The sequence below is a fragment of the Pseudopodoces humilis genome, chromosome 5 (genome assembly GCF_049639895.1).
Source record: "Pseudopodoces humilis isolate 2021_Gansu_Grassland_sample_001 chromosome 5, ASM4963989v1, whole genome shotgun sequence".
Taxonomy (NCBI): Eukaryota; Metazoa; Chordata; class Aves; order Passeriformes; family Paridae; genus Pseudopodoces; species Pseudopodoces humilis.
In genome coordinates this window covers 26,478,484-26,497,823 of record NC_142204.1, presented here as the reverse complement: position 1 = coordinate 26,497,823, position 19,340 = coordinate 26,478,484, and the positions used below count along the sequence as shown (strand labels likewise).

The following is a 19,340-nucleotide window of genomic DNA, read 5'->3' as shown; positions in this document are numbered from 1 at the left end:
CCCATCAAAAGAATCTTTCTTTGATTTAAACTGGCCCTGGCTCAGCATGGAAGGCAGTGCCAGGAGTGGCACTTAGGCTGTTCCTCCCCAACACCTTCATCACTTCTTCCCTCTGGCCACATCTGTATGGCAGAACTGCCAGGTAACAGCAGGCAGCAAAACAGAGGATGGAAATGATCCTTTCTTTCTGATTATTGATTGCTGGGCAGGCACTTCAGGAAAACAAGAGGGATGTTTCTCAATCATTTTGGTGCCTACGCTTAAGAAACAGAGTAAAACCACAGGGCGATCACTCCTTTTGCAGTATGTTTTTAAGTACTGGGAAGGAGAAGGGATGGGAATTCAGAGCAATGATCTTGCTGTGGGGCTGCTTCCCTTTTATGGATTTTCCCCAAAGAGCTAGGATTTTAAAAGTACACTGGCCTTGAATGGAGGAGTTGGCTGGCTGATAGCTCCCCTGGCTCTAGATGTGTAGTGGAGGGAAACTTAAGTCACCAAGCAATTGGCAGCTCCCGCACAGAGTAAAGTCAGTTGCTATTTCAGGGAAAGGAAAGGCAACTGCTCCCTGCAGGGAATGTCTGCACTACCTCAGAGCCAGGAATAGGCTGCGATTTTTAAACTTTTTTTTCACCCTACAATTCAGGAAAAGCGAACACACAATGTTCATTCGCAGGGATCGTTTCCTGAACTTGATGTGTGCTCACTGTCCCACAGGTCACTTTCCAGTGTGTCACATCCTCCTGCACAGGGAGAGCAGGAAATGGCAAACTCCCAGTATGAGGCAAAGCATTCCCATCACAGCAATTGGTCCACAGGAGCTATAAATTGGTCTCCTCCAGAAACAGATCAAAATTTGTCTTCTGGGAGAGTGGCTGGAAACCGAAGGTAAGTTTGAACCAGTAATTTTTGGAGTGTCTCTGAGTACTCTATTAGGAAAGTGTTTGCAAGTTTTTGACTTATGTATACCTTTATTGTTGGGGAGATTTTTCTCTAAGAGCAGGGGTTGGATTTTTTTTTTTTTTCCTTTGTACTGGCATTAGTCAATAGCAAAAGATTTGCATCACTACATGGCCAGTGCTCTATATTGAATGATTGTTCTCATAATTCAGTGAGAGTCGCTGTTATTACCTGAGACAGTTCTCAGCAACTAAATCTTCAGAACAAATTGTTAAGAGGCTACAGGAGTTGACACATTTAATGATCATCATATTGATCTGTTAAGTTATTGATGATATGCTCATTGTTCATTTCAATGCTGGTATCCATTTAGATTAGTGTTAGTCCTTTTGCTTCCAGCTTTATTTCTAATTATAGTGTAAAAATAATAGGGGACAGCCTCCAGCTGAGAGAAGCACAATTTACCAAGTGATTCAAATGACCCAATGACACCAAGACAAACTGGGGGCATTTCTGCAGGGCATGGTGGGCTTCTTAAAGGATCCGTGTGAGATGGATCAGGACAAGCCAGCAGAAGGGGGAAATACTGCAGTGAGAATTATTTATGAATACACTTCCGGATGGAAAGACTATTTATGGTACAAACAAAGTTTTCTCCTCCTAAAACACGAGGATTCTACAGAATGAAGCCCCAAGAATCCTAACTACATAGTGTAACTTTATGAGGGACCAGGCACCTGTAGTTCCCACAGCACAGAAGGCTTAGAAGTGAAAAGGTGCCTGCAGCAATGAATAGTTTTATTCAGTTGGCTTAGTAGCAGGGTCTTTCTCCTACAGAGACTCCTTTTGGCTGTAAGGGCATTATGGGCTCCAAACAGCTTCTCAGCCCTATGGCTGGACCTTGCTAGGTGCAGAGGCATCACAGCTGTGTGCACAATGCGGTGTTGTGAAGCACAGAAACCCTGCTTCCACCATACAATCAGCTACATCACTCCTGTTGACTCTGTTGCCTCAGGTTCCCTGTAAGCAGGGTTAGGGTTCCTTTGTAAAGCATTTTGCAGCCCTAGGAAAACCTGAAAATGTTATTGGAACATTTTTTTCTGCCCTTGTGGCAAAGAACAGAGACAGCAAACAGAGATTGCATAGCACAGAAACACTGAAGATTCATCTTCTAGAAGTGAAGGCTCTCCTGCTATCTTGCTGGGGGAGGTTTTCCACAGCCAGCAGTTTCCAAGCCTTTTCTATTCACAGGCCTCTGTATTTCCCCTGTTCTCCCATCCACAAGGGAGTGCAGACTAAAAATGGGCCTGCTTTTCTGATGTGCTCTTCACGACTCTTTTAAACAAGGTTTGTAGGCCTCCCTGCCACTGTAACTGGGTATTTATGGCCACAGGTTGGACTAAGCACCACAGAACAATATCTCCCATCTTTGCTCATACACTGACACCAGGTTACAATAGGAAAAAAAAAAAAATGCTGCAGGGCATTGAGTTGCTGAAGCTTAAAAGGCATTAATAAGCTCCTCACCTCCTATATGGAAAATCCAGACATAGAATCCACTCTGCAGTTTCCCTCTGTCCTCCTTTAAAAGGAAATCACCGCTAAAAAAAAACCTGGGATGGTGGCTTTCACCTCTTTGGAGTCTGACCTTTCTTGTGAAAGATGCACCTCTATATTGCAGATCCTCTGAATCCCATCAGGGGGACAACAGATTAATTCTGGCAGCATTGCTTTCTAGGCACTGAGCCATCTAATCTCAGGGGAATTTCTGTCCCCAGGGTTTGAAGAGACGTTTTGTGTCTTCACAAAGATAATGGTAACAGCACCTCTGACCCCAGCCCTCAGGATATTTTAGTCTTTGCAGGGATTAAAGGAAAACACCTTAAAGTTTCTGTCTCAAAGTTACAATGGACTACATAATTAAATGTACACATTCATATGGGTATGTGTGTGTACGTGAGTGTGCACGTGTGTGCAGATGGAAAACCTTTCTTGTAGCTGGGTGAATCAACAAAAATTTGGCTGGATGCCATCCCTGAAATGGTGGTCCAGGATGAGCATGTCTCATGGGAAGTTTTTGACATAAATCCCAACCCAGACTCTTCTTTTTCTGGACAGAAGCCATGGAGAGGAACAGTGCTGCTTTCCCACCAACACCAGACCCCACGCACCACTTCCACGTAGCCCTGCTGGACCAGAGACGGAGGCTGCGTGGCCAAATCGCTCACCTTCACAAGGCAGCTCGTAAACTCAACAAGCTCCGCAAGAGGTCCCTGATTGCCAATGTCAGTGGGAGCACCCTGACTGCTGCAGGAGCAGTCACGGCCATCCTGGGGCTGTCCCTGAGCCCGGCAACGTTGGGAGCCTCTCTCCTGGCGTCGGCTGTGGGCCTGGGCCTGGCCACGGCTGGAGGGGCCGTCAGCATCACTTCCGACCTCTCCTTAGTGCTCTGCAATTCCCGGGAGGTGAGGAAGGTGCAGGAAATTGCAATGACTTGTCGGAAACAGATGAGGGAAATACTCGGCTGCCTGGAGTTCCTTCGCCGGGGGCAGGGCCCTGGCGACCCCACGCTGCGCCAGTCAGAGAAGAGGGCATCCATCTCGCTCTACAACTCCGTCTGCTTCATGGTCTTCTGCGGCTCCCACAGCTTCCTTGTGCCAGAATACACAAAGGAGGTCACCAAAGTAAGCCAGGCTGTGCTGAAGGCCAAAATCCAGAAGCTGGCTGACAACCTCGAGACCTGCACCAGGGCAATGGATAAAGTCTGTGATCTTCTTGAGTCCAGAACAGAGCTTTCTCCCTGTACAAGGAGACTCAACTTGGGTGCTAAAACCGCTGCCGAGATCCTGAGAACATCCTGAAACAGTGTTTGGCCCTTATTAAAACTGGGTTTGGAGACATTACATTATTAACTGTAACCATTAGCACCGCTACCTGTGTATTACAGTTCACGGTGCTGATGCCACGAGGTGGACGTTCTGCACCCCCTGTTTCCCCAGCCATCTCCACTGCTCTGCTTCCCCAAGGCAGCAAAAAGAAGTAGGTCAGGAGGCTGATGAAATACTTGATGCTGACTGAACTTGGTTTGTAAACAGCTTATGAATCTGTGTGAGGTACAGAGGCTGGAGTACCCTAAAAAAGCCAGCAGCTGCCAATTTCCAGTAGAGAATCCCACTACCAAGGTACATCTGGAAAGGCTGTAGAAAGAAGCAGCTCCAGATATGACGGACTGTATGGATAGTTCACCATCGCAGGGTGAAAGAGCAGGGCCAGAATTTATCCCTTATGAAGAAACTTCTCCAGACTGAGAACTGTGATGTTTGTATTCTATTTATTTACATAGAATGATTTGAAGGTTATGATATTGTATTTAAAAGTGTATATACATATATACATACATACATACCTACGTACATACATATATACATATATGTATTTTTTTTAAGGAGGCCTCTGTTCTAAAGGAAAGCTCTTGTTTTTCAGAGTAAAAGCAAGTCTGAAGCACGTGAGAGCAAGTTACCTGTTATTTTGCTGTGAGGGAGGGCAAATTCCTGTAGGAAATGGAAAGCACGACCTGAATGCTGGCAATTGTTAAATAGGTGAAACACAGTCAAACAGTGACAATAGATCTTAGGAGGCAAAAGAGAGAGAAGAAGAGTGACCCTGGGATCAGTCTGCCTCAGGGCACTGGCAGAAGGAAGCAGTTGTATCTCCTGCAGCAGGAAGGGAAGCATAGGTTGGTGTTACTGGTCTCAGACAGAGCCCCACTGTGATGGGAGCACACCTGGGAGGTGGAGGTGCCACTCTCCATATAGTCAAGCAGCCTGTGAGACCCACAGTGCATCATCTGTGAGGAGGGAGGCAGCACTCCTGGAAAGCTACACGTACACCTAGCAATGCTTCCCAGGGAAAGCTTCATATTAGTGAAATATATGCGGGTACTAATACTCAGGAGGGGTAGAGAGGAGTAGGATGATTCAGTGGCAGAGCCCCTACAAAGCAGGAGCAAGGACTGGGACCCTGTTTCAAGTGACTGTTCTGCTAAATACACCCTCTGTGGTTTTGAGCCATAAGTACCTCAGTTTCCTGTCTAAAAATGGGCATAGCAGCACTTCCCTACCTCACAAGGATGTTTCTGGGATCGTCTCACTGAGAAATACCCAAGCATGGTGATGATGGGGATCATGTCAGTACCTGAAAGAGGTACAAGGAAGAGACCCTGAAACTAGCTTGAGGCGACTAGAAGAATTAATGCAGAGGTAATTCCCTCCACAAGCATGCCCCAGTGGATAAGGGAAACTTCCCTGTGCAGGCACAAATCCAAATGATTGGGGAAATCTACTCTGAAATTCTGTAGCACTGACCAAACTCTTAAGGAGGGCAACACTCCATTTCATAAAGCTTGAACCCTTGTCCTTTTTGTCTTTCCATGATATCAACATTTGTGTTAATATGTTGTAAGACAAATAAAAGCTCTGGTTCCCCAGAGTGGGACTCAAATGCTTTTGATATCCCTGCCTGTTTGACAGAAATGAACAAGTACACTGCTGATTTGAATAAATGAATATGAAGCACTTTTGTGTCAGTGTCTCTCTGCACACCTGGAGGTGACATGCTGTACATATTGTCCATCCTGTCACATTATGCACCCTTTACAAAATAGCTGACATTATATCTGCACTAAAATTCATATGCTTGGGATGCTCTCACCCTGCCCCTGCCAAGGAAGACTGACCTGTAACATGCAGTAGAGCTAGGAGCATATTTGTTTAAAAGCCAAGTTTAAAAGCCATGGAGTGACAATTTCTAAATCCAGTATAATCTTCAGTATCCTGTACTGAAAAGCACAAAAAAGGAATTACTACTTAGAAGCTGTATATTTATTTTATTGTGCATGAATGCCCCCAATGGCAGTTTAGGACAGGAGAAAACTTTAATTCTAATACATCTATTGACAATAGGGAATTACACAAACTGGAATTTCACCAGAATAGAATTGCTCCACCCTGCTCCCCACTGAAACAGCACCATATTATATGGGCAAGGAGTTCAATAAAGAACCACAAGCAGTGACTTCCTGCCACATCCCTGACTCCATTTCCTGAGGCATCCCAGTGACCCTTACAGGGGTTCATGTCTACGTGCTGGCCAGGCTTAACCTTTAGCACTAATGATATACAGCAAGCTGATGGCACAGACTGCTGTAATTTTAGAAACATAAGGTAACAATGAGCATCTACACAGGGGGTTTCGGGCGTGGGGTTTTTTTTTATTTATCATTGCTCCTAAGCACAGTGGGATGCAGCAGTTTCATTTTTTCATTCATTTCACTCCTGCCCATGAATTGTTTCAGGTTTCCTCTTCTTTTTGTCACGCAGAGAGTTCCTTTGTATTTCCTCTCACTTTCTTCATTGTTCTGGCAGCAGAGGAAATGCCACGCTTGGAATCCAGGGACAGATGCTGAAGTATATCAGCATTTCCACTGAGAGCAGGCCCAGGCAGCTTTCCCAGAGAAAGCGAAGTCTGCTCAGAAATAAAGCCATGCGTTTCATCTTGGAGCCAGCTCTGCCGTCCTTTTGAAGCCTGAACATCTAACCCTAACATTTCGTATGTTAGCCTTCTTTTCCCTAAAACAAAAAAACCTCACCCAAATGCAGGGTTGCCCTTCTGCAATCAGCACCAGGAATAGAGATCACAGATGTTACGCCCGGACCAGATGGAAACCAATGACACAGAAACTTCCATCGTGGTGATATTTTGATGCTGCACTCCCTGGATGGTCATTAAATGCACATCCATTTTCACCTCTCATCAAGCACTTGCAGGTCTGAGTCACAACAGCAGCAATCAAGCGAACTGGGAGAGTGTTTGCGTTTATTCTTATCCTGTACTCTCTCATTTAATGATATGAGTTGCCACAGTTCCGTTTATTTTGTATTTCCCTGCCCTGGCCACCTCTCGCACTCGAGAGAAATCCCACCCGCTCCGCTCGGCTCTCTCCCCGGAACTACAAATCCCGTCGCGCCCCGAGGAAGACTACAGCTCCCAGAGTGCTCTGCGCTGCACCGGCAGGAGGCGGGCCAAGATGGCGGCAGGCGAGGAGGAAGGGTCGGCGGCGGAGCCGGAGCAGGAGCCGGCGGCGGAGGAGTCGCGGAGTTTCAAGGACTTGGTGAGGCTGGGCTGGAGCCGCTTCTGTTCCCGGTGCTCTCTGCCCTGTCCCGAGGAGCGTGAGGATGAGGCCGGGGGAGCTCCCGGTCGGCCCCGTGTCCCTGCGGGGCAGACACGTGTGGCGCTGGGCGGGCAGCGGTGCCGGGCCCGGGCAGGAGCTGCAGGCGCTCGGCCGCTGTCCCCTTGGGTTCGGCTTTGCTGCTCCCATCGCCGCTGTCTTCAAGTTGTCTTAACTTGACGTGTTGTTTTTTGTTTTCTATGGTCATGGGTCACCCCTGAGGTGAAGAGATAGTTATGTGTGAAGAGGGAAGTTCTTTGTGTAAACTAGCGTAAAACCGACCATATTCTTCCTGCCATAGTCATCTCTAACAGACTTGAACAAATCCTGTGAAGATACTGATGCAACTGGGGATCACTCTGAGCAGCCTGTCCTTTCGGAGAGTTGCACTGGGGGCCTGCTCGGGTTTGTCTCTGCTAGAGACAAGTTGGCTCTGTTTCAGCATGCATTTAATTTAACTCTGTGATTTAATTTCGGTCTTTTTGGGGATGACTGTTTCCCTTTTTTCTTGTCACTAATGTCCAGGGAGTGACAGATGTCCTGTGTGAAGCTTGTGACCAGCTGGGATGGAAGGTGCCAACGAAGATCCAGATTGAGGCTATTCCAGTGGCTCTCCAAGGTGAGCAGTGTAATTCTTTGATCCTGAACTGGGGACTGCTCCAGGAGCTCTATGTGAACAAATTTTGCTGAGTGAGAAGGATCAGTGTGTCCCAACTTCTTCATTGTTGAGGATCTCTGTCTAGAAGTAGTTTTCATATTCATTCTGTTTCCTTCCCAGGTGGAGCTTAGAATACTAGTTTATCCTATAACAATGCCTGGAGTCACAAACTTTCAAATGGGTACATTGTTCAATGGGTACCATTGTTCAAATGGGTACACAACATTTTTGTGTAGTTCTGACACTTCTTGTTAAATAGAACTCTTATTAATAATTTGAATTGCTAGTCCACATTGATAATTTTGTTTCTGAAATACTCAGGGATACACAGGAAGATTCCAATAGGTTTTGGACTGTGCTGCTTCTGATAGAGACATAGTGTGTGTGTGTATGTGAGACTGAAAGTGAAGATGCCTTGACTGATTCTGTAGTGTGTATAACTTGCTTTGCTGTGAGCAGGCAACTCTTCGAAATTAGATTTCTGAAGAGAGTAATAACCAAACCACAGTGACTTTCTATAAGCATTCTGGAATTGCAAAAAATAAATTACTGAATTCAGCAGACATTTCTGCCTAGAGAAATTTATTTTTAAAAAGAAAAAAATCCCAAAACACTCTCAGGGAGGAAAGGAGCGATATAGTGACAGAATGGGAACAAACTTCAGTATCTGCTCTGTCCTACCATTTAACTTTTGTCAGACTCTTTTCCTACACATATAAGATTTTCTTGGAGGAGTAAAAAAACAAGCACAAAGACTGCACTCCTGAGAAATTGATTCCAGTGTAAAGTCTGTTGTTAGCATCTTCTTGATTGTATGAGTTTAGGAGATCATAATGGATTCTACTGATGAATTCCACCTGGTTGTCTGCAGTGTTTGGGGGCAAAAGACTTTCTGTCCTACCCTTCCTACTGCAAACTGGTTTAGATTACTCTCTTAATCGCTGGGACAATTGTGGCTTGTGAAATGTGAGTTTGGTAGTGCTGTTGTCGTGTAGTTTGTGTGACTGAAGTCTCAAACACTGCAGTTTGTTTCCTCCTAAGCCAGAAAACAGACAACATTTGAATTAGAATAGTGAAATGGAGTTATTAAGCTGTAAACTGATGTCAGATTTGAGACATAATAAAGTAAAATTAATTTTGAACCTAAGGTTTGTATGAAACCCTGTACAATATCGGAAATGTAACTAGAAAATTGACTACTGAGACTGTAATCATTGTACAAATCAAACCACAGTCTAAAAATGCTTCAGAGAGATTCTAAAATTCTTTGGTTTGGCCCTTTGTTTTGTTGTTTGGTTTTTTTTCCTTCTGTGTGTCTGCCTTTTTTTCTGCCCTTAGGGAATTCTTGTGTTTTGTTGCACAGTGCTTTAAAGTCTTCTTTCCCTGTTCTGGATGTGTAACAGTTTTTTGCTCCCTTGCTCTTTCTTGCAGGCAGAGACGTCATTGGACTGGCAGAAACTGGCTCTGGAAAAACAGGAGCCTTTGCTTTGCCAATTCTTCAGGCACTGCTGGAAACACCTCAGCGATTATTTGCTCTTGTCCTCACACCAACCAGGGAGCTGGCCTTTCAAATCTCAGAGCAGTTTGAAGCTCTTGGATCTTCCATCGGTGTTCAAAGTAGTAAGTAGCTTTTATGGTATTGGACCAGTTTTTTCTGAAAGCATTTGTCACCTGGAGATTGCAAAGATAAAAATAGAGGATTTGTATGAGGGGTTGAAGAAAATGTGAGGGAGGAAAGCTTACGCTGCAGGAAGACAGAGATCTGGTATAAGGTTTGAGAAAAAAAAGACTGTATGGTGTTTCCTCTTGGAGTGGTCTACAGCTCTTCTGCATTCTGTGTCTAAATAGTTAAAGGTGGAAGTAGAAGAGAATGTTCTCAACAGTGGGCTTGTGTCCAGTGAAATTGCTTAGAGCTAGCTCCCTGCTATGGTGTGTAGTTTAATCTTCCTTTCAGACTGTCTGTATTGATTCTTTAGATAATCTCTTAAAAAAAGCTTTGTGGGTATTTTTAGAATTCCTGTATTTTTGCAGCCGAGTTGAACTGCAAGGAATAGACTCTGCTTGTAGCTCTTGAGCTGTGAAAATAAAATACTTGTGGCCAGTAAGGAATTAATTGTATGGCTTAAGAAGCCTAGGAAGGTCAGATATGCTAAAGTAAAGTAAATTCTCATAAAAAGAAGTAGCTTTTCATTTGTACAGAATCGCTGTGGGTGGTGGGCAGTAGGAGTGAACACTACAGTGCCAGTGCTGGTGCTGCACTGAGGGATTCACTGCACTCTGTTTGTCCTGCAGCGGTTATTGTGGGTGGAATTGATGCGATGTCGCAATCTCTGGCCTTAGCCAAGAAACCACATGTTATCATTGGTAAGTGGATGTGCTGGGGATGGGGGAGTATGAGTGTTACCAAACTGCAGCTAACCAAAGAAAGGAGAGTACATTTTCATTTGTTTTTTATCCCAAGCTCTGAGTACTGGCTTGTTAATGTTTCTAAAGTATCCACCAGTAACTTTGTTACTGCAAGCTCATTCTAAAGCCTTCCTGCTAGACCTAGAGTGCTTTGGGCTTGTTCTTTCATTCTCCTCAAGTATTTTAAATGCTGGTCTCATCTTTCACAGTACAACTTGTCTACAGTCTTCTTTTTAGGACATTCTTCAAAGAGTCTTACTCCATTAGTCTTATTTCAAAACACTCTGTGAAGATACTGTATGAAAAAGTTATTCCCACAAAGCAATCTTTACTTTTCTTGGGCAAATAATCCCATTTCTGGGATGGACAGCTCTCTTACCTGTTTGATCTTTTCCTCTGCTTTCATTCTGAATTTGCTCTCATGATGCTGTTGCTAGCAACCCCTGGCCGTCTAGTTGATCATCTGGAGAACACAAAGGGCTTCAACTTACGAGCTCTGAAGTTCCTAGTGATGGATGAGGCTGACCGGATTCTTAACATGGATTTTGAGACAGAGGTAGGAAACTGCTAAAAGACAAGTTTGGAATACCAGATGAGTCCCTTTAAAATCACTTTATATGGTCACATAATAAACACTGAGCTGCTCTGTAGAAATTAATAGTAAATTGTAACTAAGATCTAATAATTACACAAAAGTCTGTGGTTGGATTAGAACAGAGCAGAGTTCTGCAGAGCACTGCCAAGACAGTAGGAGGCACTTTGTCTCTGGAGAGCCTGATGTAGAATGTAGGTAGTGTAGAAAACAATCACACACACATTCCTGCAGAAACATTGCCTGATATTTGCACTGCTGGACTTTTGGAGTTCACACTTCCTAATTGTCAACAAGATATCAGCCTACACCTTCCCTTTAGAAGAGAAAAAATTTGTTCCTACTATATGTTTACACATGCCTTACTTTTCATGTGGATGATCTTTATATTTGTGGAAGGCTTGTGTCTTGCTTTCTTGTAGTATTTAGTATTTCCATATCCTTATTTTTTCACAGGTGGATAAGATACTAAAAGTGATTCCTCGAGACAGGAAGACATTCTTGTTTTCTGCCACCATGACCAAGAAGGTGGGAGCAGACTAATTTGTTTTAGTTCTCCTTCCATCAGGCTATCTTCTTGACTAGACTGTATTAATGTAATTTTTTGGTAAGATTTCTGTCCAACTAAATTTCATTGATCTTACCAGGTTCAAAAACTCCAGCGTGCTGCTCTGAAGAATCCTGTTAAATGTGCTGTTTCTTCCAAGTACCAGACAGTTGAAAAACTGCAACAGTACTACATTTTCATCCCCTCCAAATTCAAGGTAATGGCACTTCTGTTTCTTCACTCTTATTGCCTTTTCTTGTTCCCACCATGTCCAATATCTTGTCATTTTCTGAGTCCTAGACTTAACGTTGCACACGTGATTATCTCTGGGGTTTTTTGAATTCTCTCTCTGTTTCTTTACAGGACAGCTATCTGGTTTATATCTTGAATGAACTGGCTGGTAACTCTTTCATGATATTCTGTAGTACATGTAACAATACTCAGAGGACTGCTCTACTGCTTCGCAACCTGGGCTTCACTGCCATTCCCCTCCATGGGCAGATGAGTCAGGTATGGGCATGACCCCACAGAATAGAGCAGGCAGGGGGCCTGGGGCTTGGGAAATGGGCTGCACCATACTGAGTCACACCTGCCTTGCAGGAGGAGTATTTCACAGCTAGTGGACTGGACTGATCCATATAAATTTAACTCATGTGAATGCTGCCCCTGATTCTGTAATATTAAAAAAAAAAAATTAGAGAAGTGAATTTTTTGAGTAGTTTCTCCCCCAGTTCTTTTGTGATGGTATTTTAACAAGAGCATTTTAACTAGAAACTAGAATGAGTGTTATTCTCTCATTCCCTTTTTGTCCTGTTTCCAGAATAAACGTTTGGGCTCTCTAAACAAGTTTAAGGCAAAGGCACGTTCTATTCTGCTGGCCACTGATGTTGCAAGCAGAGGTTTGGACATCCCACATGTGGATGTGGTGATAAACTTTGATATTCCTACACACTCTAAGGTAAGCCTCTCTGAGTGCCACTGAGAGCACAGATAGACAAAGAAGGTAGACAAAGGAAGAGAGACATCTTTTCTCTGTTTTGCTGACTGAAGCCAAATTCATGATTCTGTACATTGAAAGGTGTAGTTCAGCCTCCTCTATTCAGTTGGTACCTCTGTATGGTCTCATGGCCTGGGTTGTAGAAGTGATCCTGTAAGTGAAGAGGGGAAGTGAGGAATGCTCTGTGTCTTTGCATTTCTGCTCAGACTTTATGTTTTGCCTTATCACATTAAACGGCTCTGAAAACAGTTTTAACATATTACTAGTTTCATGTAATCATCTCTGCCTGTGATCCAGGTCTGCCTTCATATTTTAAACTGTGCTTAAAAAAAAAAAAAAAAAAATCTCTCAGTATGACATTCAATAAGCATTTGGTTAAATAAGGTGTCCTTAATATGTTTCACCTTCATATCACAAAAGTACAGCAAAAGGGAAAGAAAGTAAGTTACCAACTCTCTGTTTTACAGAAAGTATGGTATGATTTCAGGGATGTGGCTGTTTCTTAGCTTAGTTCCAGAAAGCATACCATTAATGTGAACTTCAGGAATTGCTATTGCTGCTTACAGTGAATAAAGATACTGTGCCTTGGAAACAGAAGGAAGTGTGGCAGGTCTTTTGAAGACACTCATTTTGTAAAATCACAAAAGTAAGAAAAAAGAAAAAAAAAAGGTTGGGGCAGCAGCTTGAATGGTGTTATTATGGTCTTTGTGCTTTTCTCTCTTATCTCACCCATAGAACAGATCCTTTCTTAGAATCCTTGCTCTGCAAATCCTGTATGAAGAAGGGACTATTTTAATTTCCACAATGTAGTATAAAACCTGGAAAACAGCCTAGAACCATACTGACCAAAGATGCTTGATAGATCAGACTCTTCTGAATAATTCTCAGTCACCTTCTCTTTCATCATGCTTACCAAGTTTAATTCTACTTGTCAGAGTTTCTCTGGAAGATGCACTATGCAGAGCACTAGATCCCAAGACTGAAAATGCAGTCACGGGGACACTGTGAATATTAGCTTTCCAATGAAATGAAAGTGAGTATTAGCTTTCCAAGAAAGTGAGAGTGAAGTCTTGTCAAAGGTCACGTATTGCAACTTTTTTTCTGCAGTCTGGAATAATTTGAGTTGGTCTTGTTTAGAAAGAGAAGAATTCAATTGTTAAAACCAAAGTTAGGCCTCCACTTACACCTCTTACCAAAATCTGATGCTGCACACCCTCCCGAGCATTTAATCCTGGCAGTTCTTGACATTCTCTTGTTCTTTGCTAAAGAGAAAATATATAGGCTGATCTGCCTTAAGATCTGTTCTGTGTTTGGTGAACATAAATTGTTGCTTATCAAGAAAATTCTTTCCAGGATTACATTCATCGAGTTGGGAGAACAGCTCGAGCTGGGAGATCTGGCAAATCTATCACCTTTGTCACACAGTAAGTGATAATATTTAACAGACTTACTCTTTCCAGCTGTGTTTCACAGCAGAAAATATCTGACCTTATCCTGGCTTAAACTAAAATACTGCTTTTCATTCTGAAGTGCCAGTTGGTTTTATTTAGTTAAAAGGGAGAGAATTCAAAGCCCAGGGTGGGGAGGGAGGAGATAGATAAGTTCTAGAAGCAGGCATTCATTGAGCAGAACTGTTTTAACTGGACTATGCAGTATATTTATATATTTTTAAAATATATAATGCAAGTTCAGTAACTGTGGGGGTGTTTCACAAACACTGAAGTGTCTGTCTAAAAAGAAAATCTTTGCCAAATACTTCTGAACAGATGAGCTGAATAAATCAGAGAAGCCATGCCAAACAGCATCATTTGGATGCAGCTGAGCTGCTTGTGAGACCATCAGCACAAACTAACAGTATCTGTGGGCTGGAGATAAGGGGTGAAGTCTGAGTGGTGACAGCTGAGGCCCTCTCAGGAGGGCTGATTCAAGCTGGTGTCTTGTCTTTCCTCAGGTATGATGTAGAGCTGTTCCAGCGCATTGAACACCTGATTGGCAAGAAGCTGCCAGCATTCCCCATGCAAGAGGAAGAAGTTATGATGCTGACAGAGCGTGTGGCTGAGGCACAGAGGTTTGCTCGAATGGTGGGTGCTGGCTTTTTTGACCATGTCCTCACTGTTGCAGTCTGATTTTCTTCAGGTGCCAGGACTCTGGGTCAATCTGTTGATTGCTTTGCAGGAGCTGCGGGAGCAGGGAGAGAAAAAGCGATCTCGGAATGATGATGACGACACAGAAGAGGCTATTGGTGTCAGGAATAAGGTGGCAGGAGGGAAAAAGAAGAAAAGGAAAGCCTTCTAGTTTGGTATTTGAACAGACTTTTTTTATTTTTCTCTATATGGCTATCTGAGCTATCAAAAACAGTCTACCAAGCCGCCTCCAGTGGATTTTTTTTCAGAACTACATATGAAATTTGGCAGTCCCTGAGGAAAAAAACTACTTTTCTTCTTCACCAGCTACAGACTGAGCTTGGCCCATGTTGGTACCATGGTACCAGTTTTCCTTTCAGGGACACACCATCAGAGACCATCACCTCTGGACCTGGAAGCAACTGTGGTCTGGCCCTGCTTGTTCACTACGAAGTGCAGTATGAGTGCAGCTTTTGCTCTGCTGCAGCCTGTCCCACTATCCAATCTCACTGAGCCCATCTGGAGTCAGATCTGTCAGAAGAGAGAGAGGAAAAATTAAAAAGAAGTGACTGAGTTTTCACAGCACAGCTATAATGCTCTAGCCTTGGTGAAGGGATGTGTTACATTGAGAACTCAAAATATATTTTACTTAATTTTAAAGCTATCTGGTTTTCTTTATCTTGTTACTGACCTGTTCTGTTCACTTTGTGTATCAGCTCTGCCAGAAGGTTTTCTAGCAATCCTAGTAATTCAGATGTGACATCAATGCCTTAGATTTGTCAGCTGAAGAGTGGTCCAACACAGAGAGAACGAGTTTCAGCAGGATGAAACTATTCACTGCTTGGAATTCGATCCAATATCTGTTGATGATTGACACCATCAAGGATAGGTCTGGGTTTTGGGTGGGGTTTTTGTGGCCGATTCTCGTAGTAGTTACAAGTGAACACAAGAGGGGGCTATTTACGTGGGAAAGCACCTGACGAGCTGGGAGGTGCAGAAAAACAGGTGTCCTGGGAAGCTCTTTGTTTCCCTAGGCAGGGAACTTTGTTACTCTTAGGCAGAGTTCCATGCCGGATAAGTAGACTTTTGCAAGAATGAGATAAATTTAATTCGTATAAAACCAGAAGGTTACTGCTGGTACTCATTGACAATAAAAATTTTCACACAGGATGTTCCTGCTGGTAGGCAGAGAAGACTGAGAAGCTTCTGCATATGTAAATTTACTGAGAACATGAAAATTTTATGCCCAGTTGATCCATTCATAAACTGGATTTTGTGCTACAGGAAAAACAATGTTCAAAATAGTCCTTTTGAGATCTAAATGGAAAAGAGAAACTATTGCAGTAGTCAAGATGAGCACAATGGTTATTTCACACTGTCAGCATAAATCTAGTATCAACATGTATGCTAGTCAGAATGCTTTTACATTTTTGTTAGAGGCAGCACATTTTGCAAGGAAATGCCAGAAAACCTAGGTCTCTTCTTTCATGAGAAACTGAGCTGCTCTTCGGAGCAAAAGAAGTGCCAGTGTTCTCACTCCTTACTTATGTTGTAGCAGTTTAATTAAATCTCCCAAATATCTTCAAGTCTGATAGCTCTAAAATGGTCTTGAGTCAGTGGCAGATGGTAAGTGTACAAATCTTGGGTGTGTTCATTGCTAAGAGCACTTGTGTAAAGTAGAAAGTGTTTATCTTCTCTGGGTCCTAACACAGAGGGGCAAGAGTGAAAGCCCATAAATGAGAACACGTTCATTCTACGAGGCCCTTTGCTAGCAAACCACAAGGTAAGAGGAAACAGCCCTAGAATGCACCAGAGAGAGAACAAAATGAGTGATAATATGGGTGGAGAGGCAAATGCTTATTCCCCATGGAGCAAAGGAACACTCCCAACTGTCCTGCTGTGTGCTTGAACAAAATTTCTTATTCTTTGCAGGCAGGATTGGATTGGTTCCAGTATCAGCAAAGGAAGCTTAAATTTCTCTGAGGGTCCTGGATCCCTGGAAAACCTCTGGAGTGTTATTCCCAGCTATGTAATGGATGAGGTGCAGAATCAGTCCTGAACTAATCTTGTAAAGTGATATGAAGGGCACTTTGACTGCTGGAGGAGGTAGGGCAGAGTCATTCCTTTCAGAAGTAGTGAGGGTTGCTTTAATAGGTTGTTGGAGTCTGTAGTATCTCTGTGTCCCTCCTATGTGGAAGCCTGCAACAGCAGAGGGGATGTTTTGTCCTTTGATGGAGTCAAAGATTATCCCTCTTTTGCAGTAGTGAGGATATTGGTGGAGAAAAATAGAGCTGCTCCTTGAGCCTCCTTGAGAGGAGTGACTAGACAGCTGGCCACCTCCCTTGATTTGGAATGACAAGCTGTAGAAGCATTTGGCATTAGAAAAGCAAAGGTCTCACCACACCCGCATTCTCACTGGTGCCTCACCTGCCACAGGTATGTACATTCAGTTTCAACTAAAAATATCTCAACAGGTTGGAGGGGCAGGAAATAGTTTTTTATTGTGGCTACTCCAGAGGGGCTGGGTCAGAGGGTGTTCGTATAACTGAAGTGGAATAGGGAGTGTCCAGAGATGTACCTGGGCAAAACAGAATTTGCAGCCAGCTTAAAACAAAATCTCTAGCTGATCTAATGAAACACGAGGGGAAAAGAATGAAGTGAGACCTGTCTCTCTCTGAATAAATGTTCAGAGAAGACCAGCACTGGTATGTGTGTGGCTGCATACTTTCATACAACAACTGCTGCCAGTGTGTTTGTTCAGTCAGGAGGGCTTTTGAGGGGCAGTTCTGAAGCACACCCTTGCACGCTCTCGAGTTTCACACAGCAGGGAGCTGAGTGGAGGATTAACCTTAGCTGATGTAAGGTAGGATTGAGCTAACACAGTTTGTCATATTTTTATGGTTGAAACTCAGGTGAAGTTTCAATGAAAGCTGTGTTCTCAAAAAATGTTCAGTGGGGATGTTTGCAGTTTGAAACAATTACACACTTCCAAAGCCCATCATGAGAAGGTGATTATTTATATATTTGTAATACATATTTTAAATTATGTTTTATGGTTTTGATTTTTAGTACTGCGTAGGTGAGTACTTGGGGCAGTAACAAATAGGGATAGAGTGTCTTTCATTTAAATGAAAGCTAGAGCTAACAGAAGTGGGTCAACCCTTATGAGGGGAGAAGTAAAATTAAACATGGATGTCATGCGGATAACTAACTTTAAGACAATTGACAATAGGTGCAAAATAGTAGCAGTCCCTGCAACTGCCCCGTGGTCCAGTACAGAAGCTGCACTGAACTGAAAAGGATTTGGCCATGTCAGTTCCCCAGTGCCATGCACCTCCTGCCCAGGGGCTGCAAGGAAAGGCATGGGCCAGAAAGCACAGCTGGGTACCAAAGTGGGCAATCCAGGGCCATTTTCTGTGGCAGCAGCCTGAGCCTAAATCTTCTAAAAGTAACGAGGCACACACAAACTGGTTCAAGGACCTACAGCCCACCTGTCCCCCTGCCCCCAGAAAGGTAGAGATAACTAAAAAGGGAGAGCTGAATGCCATGACTTTGTAGCAACACCACTAATTTGTGCTAAGAGTCTCAGTTTAGGAGGAATTCTCTGAAGTAATTAGCAATCAGGAATGCCTTAATTTACAAATCAGGACTGAAGTTAGTAAAAATTCACAGTTTAACCAAGCACAGAAGGAAAATATCCAACATACTTTAAAGCTCTTAAACATACCTAAGAAGGAATGGAATTCATTGCATGACCTGTGAAAGGCATTTACCAACCACTCTGGTGTTGTATAAATGTGAATTTGTGGTTTGCCTGCAATGACATGTAAGGAGCTTCTGTAAACACTCAAGTGAGCAATTAATTATTGTAAATGTTGCAAAGTAAATGCTGTAAAAATCCAGCTTTGGTGCCAGATGCAGTTCATGTAGTCATTCTGAATTCTTACTCCTCTTTCTTAGGTACTTAGTAGATATTTTTTTTGGGGGGGAACCCCAACAATTGTAAACACAGAGAATCAGAATAAGAGTTTCTGACAGAATCCCAAGATTTGGAGTTAACTGCTGAACTTTAAAAAAAAAAAGGTTAAAAGATACTTTCTTAGTTTTCAGATGGCTTTTTCTCAAGGTCTGACTAGGAAAGCTCTTTTTGAATAACAACATTTAAAAGGGAGAACTAAGGAAGTTTTGTTCCTCTGGCACCTAAGAAATGGAAATGGTCACTTGATCTCTGGCCCGAGGATGAATACAGTCATGCCTCCAGTGCTGTATCTCTTCCTGAGCACCTTTCAAATACAGAAAGTTAGGATGATGACAATAACACTTTCTCTCTGCTTCTAAAGCCCCCCTGGGGCACCAGTGTTTGCCTTCCTGAATATGATAATCAAATATCTGTCATGTCTCATGGTAGGATGTGTGTTGGGCTGTGCCAAGGTCATGCCTACATGTGCAATAGAAGACAGTGGCACTGTGCAGTTTTTAGAAGCTGATATTGTAGGTCCTCAGGGAGGGGTGGATGCCTTTGGAGCGTGTTCAACACTTTTTCAGGGAAGCACCTACAAGCCTGAAGCTGTGTTTCCTAGAGGTTAACACAGGGTAATTTTACATGCCCAAAGGGCAGAGAACTTTTTACCTTTGCCTTCTCTTCAGGAGGATACTCATCATTGCAGAAATGTACATGCTGGTCTGTTGCCTCTCTCTACAATAGAGACAGGACTTGTGCAAAAAACTTCTGCCTTCCATTGGGCTTGGTGCTTGTAAAGGTTCCTGAGGCAAGGGAAATGTGGTAATGTGGGCTTCCTATGCAAAAAGTAGGAAAAGCCTTTTCTTGTGTCTTGCAGACACCATTGCTTCTATCACTTCCTCCTCTCTTTTTGATATTTTCAAGGAAGGTGTT

The 19,340-nt window shown here is 43.2% G+C and overlaps 2 protein-coding genes across 2 annotated transcripts; both read left to right on the top strand.

Annotated features, from left to right (window-relative positions):
* The first annotated feature begins 802 nt into the window (after window positions 1-802).
* Window positions 803-5,471, top strand: APOLD1 (apolipoprotein L domain containing 1). Its single transcript, XM_014256577.2, has 2 exons — window positions 803-885; window positions 3,016-5,471. The coding sequence occupies exon 2, from the start codon at window positions 3,021-3,023 to the stop codon at window positions 3,756-3,758; it is 738 nt and encodes a 245-aa protein (XP_014112052.1). The 5' UTR covers window positions 803-885; window positions 3,016-3,020; the 3' UTR covers window positions 3,759-5,471.
* Window positions 5,472-6,955: 1,484 nt separating this feature from the next.
* On the top strand, window positions 6,956-15,110 carry DDX47 (DEAD-box helicase 47). Its single transcript, XM_005527709.2, has 12 exons — window positions 6,956-7,066; window positions 7,649-7,742; window positions 9,213-9,401; window positions 10,074-10,145; window positions 10,625-10,743; window positions 11,236-11,307; window positions 11,427-11,543; window positions 11,690-11,836; window positions 12,147-12,284; window positions 13,677-13,747; window positions 14,275-14,404; window positions 14,499-15,110. The coding sequence occupies exons 1-12, from the start codon at window positions 6,983-6,985 to the stop codon at window positions 14,616-14,618; spliced, it is 1,353 nt and encodes a 450-aa protein (XP_005527766.1). The 5' UTR covers window positions 6,956-6,982; the 3' UTR covers window positions 14,619-15,110.
* Window positions 15,111-19,340: the final 4,230 nt, after the last annotated feature.